This window comes from Galeopterus variegatus, unplaced genomic scaffold (genome assembly GCF_000696425.1).
Source record: "Galeopterus variegatus unplaced genomic scaffold, G_variegatus-3.0.2 Scaffold1220, whole genome shotgun sequence".
In the NCBI taxonomy this organism is placed as follows: domain Eukaryota; kingdom Metazoa; phylum Chordata; class Mammalia; order Dermoptera; family Cynocephalidae; genus Galeopterus; species Galeopterus variegatus.
This window is the reverse complement of record NW_007727331.1, coordinates 415,424-429,043: the sequence shown is the minus strand read 5'-3', so window position 1 is coordinate 429,043 and position 13,620 is coordinate 415,424. Positions and strand designations below refer to the sequence as shown.

General features: G+C 36.9%; 1 protein-coding gene across 1 annotated transcript; it reads right to left on the bottom strand.

Annotated features, from left to right (window-relative positions):
* Nucleotides 1-237: 237 nt before the first annotated feature.
* DSE (dermatan sulfate epimerase) lies at nt 238-11,783 on the bottom strand. Its single transcript, XM_008575626.1, has 4 exons — nt 11,536-11,783; nt 7,552-7,791; nt 5,051-5,258; nt 238-2,955 (listed from the first exon to the last, which is right to left on the bottom strand). Exons 1-4 carry the CDS (start codon nt 11,642-11,644, stop codon nt 1,194-1,196), a joined length of 2,319 nt encoding a protein of 772 aa, XP_008573848.1. The 5' UTR covers nt 11,645-11,783; the 3' UTR covers nt 238-1,193.
* Nucleotides 11,784-13,620: the final 1,837 nt, after the last annotated feature.

Genomic DNA, 13,620 nt, shown 5'->3' with positions numbered 1-13,620 from the left:
AAATATCAGAATTTGGCTACTGTTTTATTTTTATTTATTTTTGGCTACTATTTCAAATATTTAAAACATGTTTAAACAACAAGGTAAATTAGTAGAGAAATTACTTCTTTCAATTCAAAAACTACCTTATAAATTTAATAAATGCATGTCTAAATAAAGATCTCTCTTGAAAGATTTTGGAAAATGATGATACATTTTGAATGCAATGGAACAAAGAAGACAGACACGAGAGAAAAATCACAATTATAATGTGTTTATTTAGCAAAATAAACTTGAAGAAATTTTCTATTAAAAAACAAGAATATACCCAAATTTTGGATTTCCCATCTTCTTTGGTATTGAAATCAACGTTCAGGATATAAAATATTTTACTTTAAAAAGTTTAGTCACTGGGTCTACAACAGTTTTTCATATAAGGAAAATACAATATTAAGTAGCCTATAATTGACTTATTGATCAACCCATGAATGCATATACAAGCAACCAATTACATGTGGGAGAGAGCAGTATCACCAAAGAAATATTCGTTCATAGACATATGTTTTCTACTGAACATGTATTTTAAGTTTTTAATGATCTTCTGCCGTCTTTTTTTACTAGGTAGCCTGAATAGCCATCCAGATCCTGTAGTAACAGTTCCTGCTATTCACATAACTAAAGAACTACTTCTCCAAGGAAGCTGACATCATCATACCAGGACTTAGCAACACTCATTTTTCAGCATGACTACACCATTAATAAAAAATTTCTGTTTTCCTTAGAATTGCGTGCTTCAGTCTTTTCCATAACATAGCATCTGAAATTTGCTAATAGCATTAAATTAATATTAATAAAACCCAATCCTATCTAAATCTTTTGTTTCTCTTAAGAAAAATCATTACATAAAAAAAACCAGATTTTGTTTCTTCTAACAAAATTAGTAGTATACAGACTACTAAATTAGCAAAGCCAAACACTTCGAGAAGCACCATGGGACAACTGAACTACTTTTATTCCTTTAATAATTTCTTTGCCTGCTCCAGTTCTGATTTCTCCAAGTCCCTGCTTTCTTGTGTGAAAATATCTTCCCTTAATTTGTTAAAATAAATCTGAAAAAAAAAAATCCAATAACAAACTGGGGCAATTAATCTTTTTTTTTTTTTTGCATAGACCCTTATAATCACAAAATGATCAAGCAATTTATAGCTTTGGTGCTAACACTGTGACTGGGAACAAGAAGAGTACAACCACAATAAAATACAGCTATCTATTAGAAGGACTGCATAAAGACATCTTTGGCCATGGAGGCTCTGGGCCTTCTGGAAATAAGTCAGTTGCATTGCCAACATGACAAAGAAAATAGCAATGTTCAGAATCAGGAACAGTCTGGTATACGAAGCAGACAGTGATGGGGCTCTGCTGTGAGTAGCTGTCACCATCCGTACCTGTCCAGACTGGTCTTTCATCAACCCCCCATTTTTATGTTTCTCATATGTTACATCTGCAAAATCTAAAAGGTCTTTCATTTCTTCATCTTCATCTATGGGTAGTTCTTTCTGTGCCAAAATCTGAGCTTTTTGTCTAATCTTTTTCTCATTGACTTCAATCTGTGCAAAAATATCAGGAACAGCATCTACAAATTTATAGCGTTTGCCTGCCCTTCGGTTTTTCTTTGATTTGCTTTGCTGCTGCTGCTGTTGCTGGGATATGGCAAAAATCCTATCAATGGCCTCCTCAGTCTGTCTCTTGTCTGAAAATCTTAGCAGGCGCTCAGCAGTCTTCCTAAAGCTAGCTGTGTTCTGGACTCGGGACAGGATCTGCTTCTCCAGTAACTGGAACACTGGCTTAAAACGCTGCAGGTTCTGTTCCACAATAGCAGCATAGTCCTTCACCTCAGGGACAAGGGTGCTCTTGATGGCTGAATGCCGGTCAAACAGAATTTTCTGACGATCTGCAATGACCTGTGCAAAGGCAGACTGTCCTGTGGTCTCACCTGTCCACAGGTAAGTTGCATAAGCATGTTCACTGGTGGCTATGAACACATCCAGTTGCTGAGAGTCTCCATGGATACTGAAGCTCTGAACATCTACAGATGGCCCTATGAAGAGGTAAACTGCCCTGGTGATGGGACTTCGAAGGTGCATGGTGACATTCACATAGTTTGTCCCATTGTAGGGATAGCCCCGAGGATATGTCACTGAGGCAAAGGTTGCTTTCTCACTGTAGCCAGTATCATCCATCCAGTACATTTTATAGAGACCATCTCGCTGCCTGATGAAAGCCCCATGGACCCCATCGACCATTGTCTCTTCAAAAGGTACATCCACATTGTGGAAAAAGCTTGCTGCTGTCTCCAGAGGGCTCTCCTCTCCCAGGTGTATTTGGTCTACAAGGAGAAGCAGCTGTGGATGTAAGAGGATCAGATTCCTCTGAACATTCTTCAGATTGAGCTGGGGGTTATAAGCTCCCACACCTTCTCCTCGGATGAAAACCACCCCATTTTTCTCCACTGCTGCAACCACTCTCCCCTGACAGCTTGCTGCCAGGTCATGCTTGTATTTAGACCATTTTGATGAGCAATCTTCTGTGACCTGACCCTCCCAGGGAGAAAAGCAGCTCTTTGACACAGCTGGGGAAAACATCAAAACGTTGTTGAAGAAGGTATACTTTGGCCCATAGAGAGCCTCAGTGATGAAAGGCACACCATTGGGAGCAAAAGTAAATGAGTTTTGATCAGGATGTTCATGCCCTGCATTAAAATTTCTCCACCCTTTGATCCAATCCTTATATTTGTTTCTATGGACAATGTCATATATTGCACGCCCCCCAAGTTTTCCTGACTTGAAGGAAAGGAAAGATCTATTGATTTCTGCAGGTAGTGCACTTCCGTAAGTCACAACACCCCAGTCTTCAAAATAATGCAATGTAGGGGTGCCAAAATCTGGAGGAGGAATGGATTTCAAGCTGGCATCATACCTGAAAGAATTAATTTTGAAAAATTAAATGGTTTTCTGATGGAAGTGAAAATAACACAACAGAACTGTGATGCCACATAGTAATGTAGCTGGAAGAAGCAACACACATATGCTACCCAGAAAACTGGCAGTATAGATTGTATTAGGGACATTTCTGAAAACACCCATGGATAATTAGCACGCACAAGGGGAAACCCTTGTTTGGGAGAGGAGTATTTTTTCATCATTTGTGATCCTTGGGTTTGAGCCTGAAATGATTTCTGCTACCAATCTCTATATGGCTCTTCCTTACTTGACAATTTCAGAGCTGCCACCCAAACTAGTGGGGCTCATAGTTAAGTTTAAGCACTTCATCCAAATATCTAGTTGAGGGGCTCCTATTCTAGCAAACCCTGTGTTAGGATCTAGACTCTAACAAAGCCTTGAGTTGTAATGAAATATTGTTCTGGAGTAAATGATGTTATTGAACATTTAGTTTAAAATCAGCTCCTCCTTGGTATTTTTTTTCCTCCAAAAAAAATAATTGAAAGTGGGTAGAACTTTACATATTAGACATAATTTATTGCCAATACCACACACATCTAACAATATGAATGAAATCCTAGGAAACTATCTAATATTGGAGGATTTATCATTGTGGCTACAATTGCCTAGCCTAAAATCCAAAGGTTTGGTTTTGTTTTAATCTGCAGATGATGCCATACTTCCTGGACAATAAATGGCTTCTTATTTTCACTTATGATAAATGTTTATTATTAAAATAATATAATAGTTAACATTAAACTTTCATAGTGATTAAAAACAAATTTTTTTTAATCAGAAAAGCTTGAAAAATAATAATGAAAAAGATTGTTTATTTTTGCTGATTTGGGACAACAGTCTTGGCAGTTTCCCATGATTTGCTTGAGGGAAGAAAGGCAGACCTGTCTTATTAATTCTTACATACTTCCCCTAAAGTGAACCAATCACCTGGGTAGCGTTAATCTTACCGATGTTTTATTTTGGCTGTTTCATCTGTTATTCTCTCAGTTTCAGGACATAAGAAATCGTGTCTCTACTTAGGTCTAGCATAATGTTGGCTTAATTAATGTGATTTAGCAAATATGGATACAAGCTGAATTAGCCATCCTTCTCTCAGTTTTTGCTCAGCTTGCACATTCCTTCCTGTAAAGGTGGATTTTTAACTAAGACTTAGCATTAAACTGATTGCTATAGTTAGCTTTATAGAACTCTCTTGTTTGCTTATTTGTGGGTAATAAGTAATTACTCCATACTCCTGAATGGACTTTGGAATAGCTGCATATTAATATATTTAGTTCATCTGTGAAAATAGTTTTAAAATGATGGTTAAGCCATAGACAGTTACTACTTTACCAATTTTTTTCCTCCTTAATTGTTTAAATTTTGAAAACAAAAAATGAAGAGAAGCAAATTATAAGAAAACTTATTCCGGAGTTGAATGCAAATTTTAATAGCTTGAAAAGACATCAGGGATTAATGATTAACCAGTTCCCTGTAATTTTGATTTTCACTTATTGGAAGCCAACAATATATTTGGCAATACTTGAAAAAGGAGATCCAAGCTTCTCCTTCTGAGCTTAACAGATTAAGGCAAAAAAAATTACACGGTCCTTTTATTATCAAAGTAAAGCTGTCAAATACTGTCAAACACTTTTAAACACTTTTGAAAATTTAGTAACAGCTTTGCTATTAGCAGATTATAATGCTCCATTTACTAAAACCAAATATTTTTCTACTGTTTTTGGTGTGATTATCAGAATAATCCAGTCTAAATTTTGAGGTTTTCTCTTTATATAATTTCAAAAACAATGTAAAATCAAAACATGCTTCTCTGTGAAATAGTGCAAACCTAAGATATCTCCAATATAAAAGAACCAAAAACTACAAACAGTAATTAGATCTTAAATGTAAAGAAATGTTTCTAACAGAGTTTCAAACACTGTGGTATGAATTAATTGAAGCTGCATGCACTTAGCTGGCATAGAGAAAGGATTTTTAAAATGTTTAATTTTTCTTTTTAAATGCAAAAAATCAAGTGCACCATTTCTCTTTAAAGCCAATGAACCATGTCATACCAGAGGAATTCCGTGTGCAGAGTACACCAGCGCTGCCCTTTGGATGGTGTTCCTGGACCGTCCACCACTCTGTTCCTTCTGATTTGGTCAGCCAGCCAGTTACCACTGCCATTACGCATGACAAATTTATCCAGGAACACTAGTTGGCTTTCTGGACCATAAAACCAGTTGTAATTTGAGTCCGCAATAGCCACAGTCCTTTGAAACCCTGGGGAAAGAAATTTGAAATAATTAAGTTTAAAACTGCAGACCCCTATAAAGTTCTAAACAATGATTTTCAAACCTAGTTGCAAATGAGAATCAATTGTGTGTGTTGGATAAAAAGTAACAAAACCACAATGCCCACATTCCACTCCAAACTGATTAATCAGAATCTCTCTGAAAGTCTTCCACAAATCTTGTGTGCAAGCTTGTACTTGTTATGTGGCAACTTGTCACTGGTACAATGGTGCACTTGATTTTTTGTATTTAAAAAGAAGAGCCACACCTGTCAACGTGTGGCCCACTTTCCAATATCCATGCTATATACAATTATATTTGCATATATACATGGGATGTCCTCTTGTGCACAGCAAGTTCCTGAACCTGGAACGAGCTACTAGCTCTCTAACTTGACCTGCTGTCTAGGCCAAGATAACAACATAAGGTGCTCCAATTTGGCTTCCAATAAAGTGGAAGTTATATTATATCTAAAATTCAGGGGAGAAACTGAGTCTCTATAGGAAGAAAACTTCACCCCAGAAAAGATCCTGACAGTATGTACTGCTAGAAATTAAAGGAGAGAAAATGCAAGGACCATAAAGCCTGGTACCATTATTGCAACAGGGAAGGAAAAACAAAAGTAGGTAAGACTGGATGCGTTCCAGCTGTTTTTGAAAAAAACAAGAAGCACTGAAAAAACTCTGGGCCTGACAGGAATAATCACTACAAGAATATCAATTTTAGGAGGGAAAAAAAAGAGAAATGTAGTTGAGAACAGATTGACTTAACACAGAGTCTCTTCTAAAATGCTTCCACGACCACATTTACATAATTTACAGCCAATGTTTCTGTTCATAACAGTTTAGTGAATAATCTTCCAAGTAAATCTTATCAGAAAATGTGATTTTTCCAAATCTTCTACTAGTCTGTGAGTTCCCCGAGTATGTGTTTTTTGTTTGTTTGTTTTAATTTTTAACAGTTACTTCTACATATTCGTGGGATAAAGTGTGTTGTTTCAATACATGCATACACCACATAATGACTGACTTAGGGTAGATAGCATAGTTTTCTACCTGATAGTCTACCACTTAGGATGTGTTTCACTTCTTTTTGAATCCCCTGCCTAGTACACTGCCTGGCATACAGATGTTCCACGAAGGTTTGCTGAATTAACACAAACATATAAATGCTACTCTAAGAGGCACTCATATTGTCTTTTCCAGCTTAGGAAGTAGTCACAAACACAGCTCACAACAGATCCTAGCCCTGATGTGGCTGGCTGCTATATCTCAGCTCAAACTACAAAGCACTGAGACCTTTTAGATGGCCTTTGTTCACCAAAATAAATTGCAAAACAGGCCTTTCCTGCATGAAAAAGCAATAAAGCAATATGGTTCTGAATGTAAGTCTAAACTAAATCTTAAAATGGTTCTTTTGCTCTGCAGTATTTTTTGGATAATTAATCCAATAATAAAGATTCTATCTAATCCGTATGCATACTATCAGAGCAAAAAGATTTAAATACTGGATTTACCATCTAAAAATTGTATTTCCTTGGGGGGGAAATACATCCTCAAGAAAATTTACCTCCCAAACTTTTTTTAACATCTTAGTCCTGTTTTAGAAATAAGGAGGGTTACAAACCTCTCCTAGAAATGAATAAATTATTAAATCATATATATCTTATTTTTAGAACTAGTTCTCTTAGAAGGCTAAACTACACATCAAGAAATTAGAAGCATTATAGCAATTGGTTATTTTAGTTTTCTATATTTTATACTATTTATTTCATTAATACTTAAAGAAAATACTAAAGCTCCAACTTAAATATGTAGGTATAATCTTTCATTTTAAATCAAGTCTGTATAGTTTGGGAGAAAAATTAAAAACTAAAAAATAAAATAAGATTGATCAGGGATCATGCATAAAGAAAAATTGACACAATCATTTTTATATTTTGTTTAAATTTATGAAAATGAGTTTATATATGTACTCAAGTTTCTATATTTATAAAAATAAGAGAGTAATGTGGGACTAGAAATTACATTTATTATTATTATATCCATTATGCTCTAAGCTTAACAATACCTAAATCACAAATCATCACATTAGGTCCCAAAATGTTCTGGCTATATGCAACTCTGGAATTTTTCTTTTCTTTTTTTTTTTTAAATTAACTCCCTTTTATCTCAATACAACAAATCCCAAAGACGTAATTTCTTTTCCCAGTCTGGTCTATTTCCATAATCAGAAAAATTATAATAGTTTAATGTTTTCCCACTTTTGAGTCCTCACTATACCTGGCAGGATGGTTCTATACATAAATGCAAAGTGTTGTTTAAGCCACGGATGGCCAAAGTGGTTGATGCCAAAGTGCCTCTGAATGAGAAACATATACTGGAAGAGTGATCTAGTGGTGTAGCTGCCATATGCAACTCCTTCATAGAGGGAGCCGTCCGTCACCTCCCGGAGCAAGACCAGAGATTTCTCCATGATGGTCAGAACCTGTTTGGTCCATAAGTAGGCTTCTTGAAGATACCCTGAAGGATGAAAACACATGGAAACAATCACTGAAGGCTGTAACAGAGCATAAACAAAAATATTGCCAAATAAAACCCTGAGTTATCTGGTTCATATTATGAATTACATTTTGTAAGACTCTCAGTTACCAATGTTATAAATAACATTTTGTTAATCCAGGTTTGTGATGGGTCCAGAATGTAAAATAAGAAGTTTTTGAATATGAGTCATTTACTAATTAAATGAAGATAAACCCTTAAATAAGTATCAGTCATTTTCCAATCTTTAATAAACTGAAACTACATCACATAAAAGATCACAAACGTATGTAACTTTGTATCTGTAAAAAAAGATTTGTATATGGAGACTTCTGTTTAATTTTCCTAAAAAATACTACTTGAAAATATTTTTTTGAAGTTTATTGCTTTACAAAACTTGCACTATTATTTTATAAAATTTGTAATAAGCTGCAAAAACTGTAAATGCTAAAAAGACAGGCTTCAGTTTGTACTGTCATTAGAAGACAACCTCTCATCCTTTATGTGCTTTAAATTTCACAGGATCTGAAAAGGCAGCACAGCAGGGCTAAGAAACCATTAGAATGGGAGTCTAATGGTGAAAAAATCAACCAGGAGTCATGAATCTGCCAAAAATGTACTACATGATCTTGTCCAAGCACTTCTTCAACCCATCATATTTTCCAATCACCCCAGTGAAAATTAAAAGTCCAAACAATTTTGGGCCAGCCCGGTGGCGCACTGCTACAGTGCGCCGCTTGGGAGCACGGCAGCGCTCCCGCCGAGGGTTCGGATCCCACATACAGACCGGTTCCCACTCACTGGCTGAGCGAGGTGCGGGCGCAACACCGAGGGTTGCGATCCCGTTGCTGGTCCCGGTCCAGTACGGGCGCGACACTGAGGGTTGTGATCCATTGACGGACACGAAAAAAGACAAAAAGGAAAAAAAAAAAAAAGTCCAAACAATTTTATAAAATCCTTTTGACTCAGAAATGCTAGCTTTCTAGAATTCTTATGTTTAGGTAACAATAACAATTCCTCTAATTCCTATAACATAATTTACACAGCACTGAATAGAATCTTATTTAACCATTTTTAAACCTAATTGTGCATTTTTACCCCCAAATTACAGAAAAGCTGACTTGTTCAAGACCTCCAGCACATGACTCAAAGTGAACAGAACTTTAATGCGAACCTAGGTCTTCAGATTTAAGGTTTGGCTTATTTTGGTTGCTTGTTTCTAAAATGCACAGCCCCTGCGAATAAAATGAAGCTCACTACCTCCTAATGTGGGTGCAGCCGTGCTGCTTCACTCCCAGGAACACATGTGCTGGATGCGGGACTTCCAGAGGCCCAGGTACCACTAGCTCTGAGCCTAAATCCAGGTCCCGGGCTAAGACCCACCCTGGGCCCGGGGGGGCAGCACTGCTCTCAGCGTTGGCTGTGAAGAGGTGACCATAAGCAGTATCCAGCTCTGTCCGCCCCTCAGCTCCATACCTGACACGCCAGTCCTCTGGAGAGTTTTCAATTCCTATTCCTACCATTCCGGTTCAACATTCCACTCATCTTCATCTTTTTTCTCTCTGTGTCCTCCATCTCCAACTAGATACCAGGCCACTGTTCGCTGAATATCACATTATTTGATTTTCCTTATTTGTTCCTTACAACGACCCTCTTCAGGAGATATGAGGCCACACCTACTAAAATACTCTGTAAACTGCCAACCTCCCTGTATTTTTCCACCACCTATACACCTTGCCTGGAATGTTCTTTGTTATCTTCATTTACCTAAATCCTACCCAACCTTCAAAGTTCCACAAACCTTCTCAAACTCACCTGAAGAACATTGTTCACTCGGAGTCAAATTTAATACGCCCATTTGATATTGAACCATAAGTCTCTTGGTGATACCTCTCATTCCACTCCCTGGTGCCATTATAACCATTGTGTAATCATTTAAACATTGCACACCTGTGTTCTCTCCAAATAATCTGTAAACTTCTTACATGTGATGCTTATGGTCCCTGCACACCAAGCCTTAGACAGGGATGGCAGAACAGAGAAAAATCCTAATTCTCACACTTTTGAAACTTTGTGAACCCAATGGGAGCTACAGGTGTACTGTAAGCTTTCTCAGAAGCTGTTCTAGACAACACGAAAGCATTGAAAAGCCCAGCTGAAGAAGCTCCTGAATTAGAGAGACTGAGCTAAGAAAGCCGGGACTGTAAGTCCAACTATTAACTGAGATTTGCAGGACCAGAGATCTCAGCCCTCCTTCTGCCCAGTGTTTTCATAAATGTGTGCACAACTCATATGCAGGCTCCAGAAGAATGTATATCAGAGCCATTATCAATTTCATCAAAAAATAAACGCATAGGAAAACTCCTGCCAGAGGAGAATATCATTTCGGTCCAATCCAAAACAGTATTTTAGGTGCCTGCTTATTATTTGGCATGATTTTACCTACAATGAAGAATAAAGAAACAAACTACTCCTGCCCTTAAAGAACTGAAAATTTATTAAGGAAATAAAACTATACTAGACTAAAACCCAAGGCTCCAGGCTGAGATCTGGCTCACTCGAGGGTTCCTTCCACCATTTCATGATGCTTCTTCGTGGGCCTTAGGCCTATAAACGGTTTGATAGTGGGTTCTCACATTGTTTGCATTTTGATTTTTTTATTTTGTTTTTGTTTTTGTGGGAGTAGGGGGCAAGGGGAGCTAGGATGAAAATTCACCCTCCTAATTAACCTTTCCTTAAATTATTATAAATTGAATTTCTATTCTGAGAAAGGCTACAAATCACAGTAGAAAGAGATTGAACTTTGAGACTGGCCAGAATTGGGTCCAAATCCTAGCTACCTTATATGATTGATGTGAGAATAAAATAAAATATGGAAAAGGACTAGTACATGTCATATACTCAATTACTGTTAGTATCTTTTCCTTAAAGACCTAATTAAAAGCGATGGTTGGTTGATGTGACAAGGGAGAAAACTAGATTTGGTAAAATCTGATATTGGATAACCTACAAAATGCTTATTAATTCTTATGGGGAATATAATCAGGAGTTAAATTTTTTTAGATTTCCAAGCTCCAATTATATATTTAATATTCTAATAATTCACTGTGATCTTAGGGTTACTCTTCTTAAATACAATCTTATTCAGTCATTTACAGATTTCCACAAGATTTATAATTAAGTTAGAATTACAAGAACAAAGAAAATGCAACATTGGCAATTATATGTTAAAGCAAAGTAGCTATGCAGTCCATAAAAGTGGTTTTCAATTTTGACATAAATGATCTGGATTGATTGTTTTAAGTCTTTAGAGAAAAAAAATAGTGGTGTTATGATTCACATCCGTGTGCTAGGAATACTCATTTCTAATAACAAACCACCTCTCTAGCTTTTAAAAACTCCATTTATTTTAGGCTGGCTGTCTTCACTGTCAAAATTACCAGGAAAAATGAATATTCATCACTAAGCTTATGCTGTAAGGATATGGCCTGCAACAATCATAAGCCATAATTAAATAATCTGCAGGGCAATATAACCAGCAGAAATTTAAAAAGAGATGTCCCTCAATTAACTAAGAGATGCTGCAGGTATTACTTCATCTCATGGCTTAGTTGGGATCCAAGTATGAACATGTATCTAAGAATAGTTACAAAAATGCTTTGTTCACAACATGGCAAGTATGACTGATGTCAGCCCAGGAATCATCTCGGCTGTGTCCACACGCACCCTGATTCATCAGAACTAGGCTTCCTGTGAGCAAAGCCATGCAGTTGGTGGGCTGGTGATTGTGCAGGTATTGAAATCCCCATCCTCTCCTGTATGAAGTTTCATACATATATCCCGAGGCATTGGCAATCACTTCAAGAAACTTCTCTTGTTGTGTCTTGCTCAGGTAGTTGTACAAGAAGTCATAAGCAGTGGCAAAACCAACCAGGGAGTGAGCAAGCGGGACCTCATCCCAAGGAGCATCTTTCACCAGCCTATAAAGGAAAAATAAACCATATAAATGCGTGCAGTAAGGCTCACAGCTTTCATCACACTCCTTAAATGTCTCTTTTCCACAACTATAGGGCACAAGTGAAGATATAATCCAAGAGGTTTAATGACATGGAATTGACTTCCGTCCACATTAGACACAAGCATAAAATTTGTCTCACATAAAAATTAAGAGTTAACACTGTTCTATTTCAGGCTTCTGGCGACAGCAAGATTTTGAGAATTTTTCTTCTGATTTTTCATTCTTGATGAGAGGTAGCAGGACATATTCAAAGAGTTGTAAAGCACAGAACATGTATGACTGGGCAAAATTCTCTGGAGTCCCCATTCCACTAGTGCTCACCCCTCCCTTTTCACTTACATAAGGGAATCTCAGTTCTACTCTACGGCAGCCTTGCTGAAACAGCTGGACATATACATTCCATCTTATTTCCCATAGCTGGTCAATGTGAAGGCATCACGGTCGATAAGACCTACTTGGTCAACACCACGATTGATGGGAAGAGTGGCTAAAATGCTGATATAACTGAATGGGAGCTGATTCTCAGAATTTCTATATCTCATCCTTTTCCATAAAATGAACTGCATTGTCTTTAATGTCCTTTCAGTATCTTTCAGAGAAGTCTAAAAGCAGATCTTCTGTAAAGTATTACACTGTCATTTTCTAGGACGCTAAATTTTTGCTAGCCTGGCTATATTATTCTACAAATGTTTTATTAGTGTGTGGCCTGAATTAAACAGGAAGCAAAAAAGGATGTTTCACAATCAGAACTCTAAGGAATTATACAGAAATCCTCCCTATCTGTTCAGGATGTATTTAAGTAATCTCTAAGAGAGGGAAACAAATGAAAAGTGTGCCATACCCGTGGGAGGTAGAAGAAAGCTGTCAATTAGGGATTAAACTAAAGCTTATTTCTATGCTGTGCACCTACTTTGGCAATCTAGTGAAGCCTTAGCCTCCTTCTCGAAATGTTTTAAAACTCTTAAAATATAGTATGTAGGGATACAAAGAAATCTATTATTTTGATGGGCTGGCCCGTGGCTCACTCGGGAGAGTGCGGTGCTGATAACACCAAGGCCCCAGGTTCGGATCCCATATAGGGATGGCCGGTTCGCTCACTGGCTGAGCATGGTGCTGACAACACCAAGTCAAGGGTTAAGATCTCCTTACCGGTCATCTTTAAAAAAAAAAAAAAGGAATCTATTATTTTGAAATATAATTAATACTTATATTAAAAAAAATAATGATATAGATGCTTCTTTATTAAGACATTAAAAAGCAGGGTTAGTAACTAGCATAATTTATAAGCAGTGATGAGCATAAATTGAGATGTCTATGACAACTGTAATGTGATATGAAATATCTGTGATATCTATCTGTAACAAAGTTACAGGTTCTCCCAATACTATTACAGGTGGTTATCTCTACTCATGATTGGAAGAAATGCTAAATTTTGGCTCAAGTTAATGAAAATTAAGATGCATTATTTTCCCCAAACAAACCCCATAGACCTCGGGTTAAAAATACTTAAAAATATTCTGAGAGACTACCTCTTCCAGATTATGTTCTTCCCCTTTAGAAGTTGATACTAGAGAAGTGATCTTGGTGAGGCCTTCCCTGGTCAGCCTGTCAGAATTCCAAAATCTTCCCAACTAATAGTATTTCATTCCCCTTCCTTCCTTTTTTTGTCCCCTTAGCAAATATATGTTTGTATACATATATCTATATACACCCTACTAGAATTTAAATTCTATGAGGGCAGATTTTTTTTTTTCTGTTGTGTTCACAATTGGTTCCCTAAAGACAAAACATAA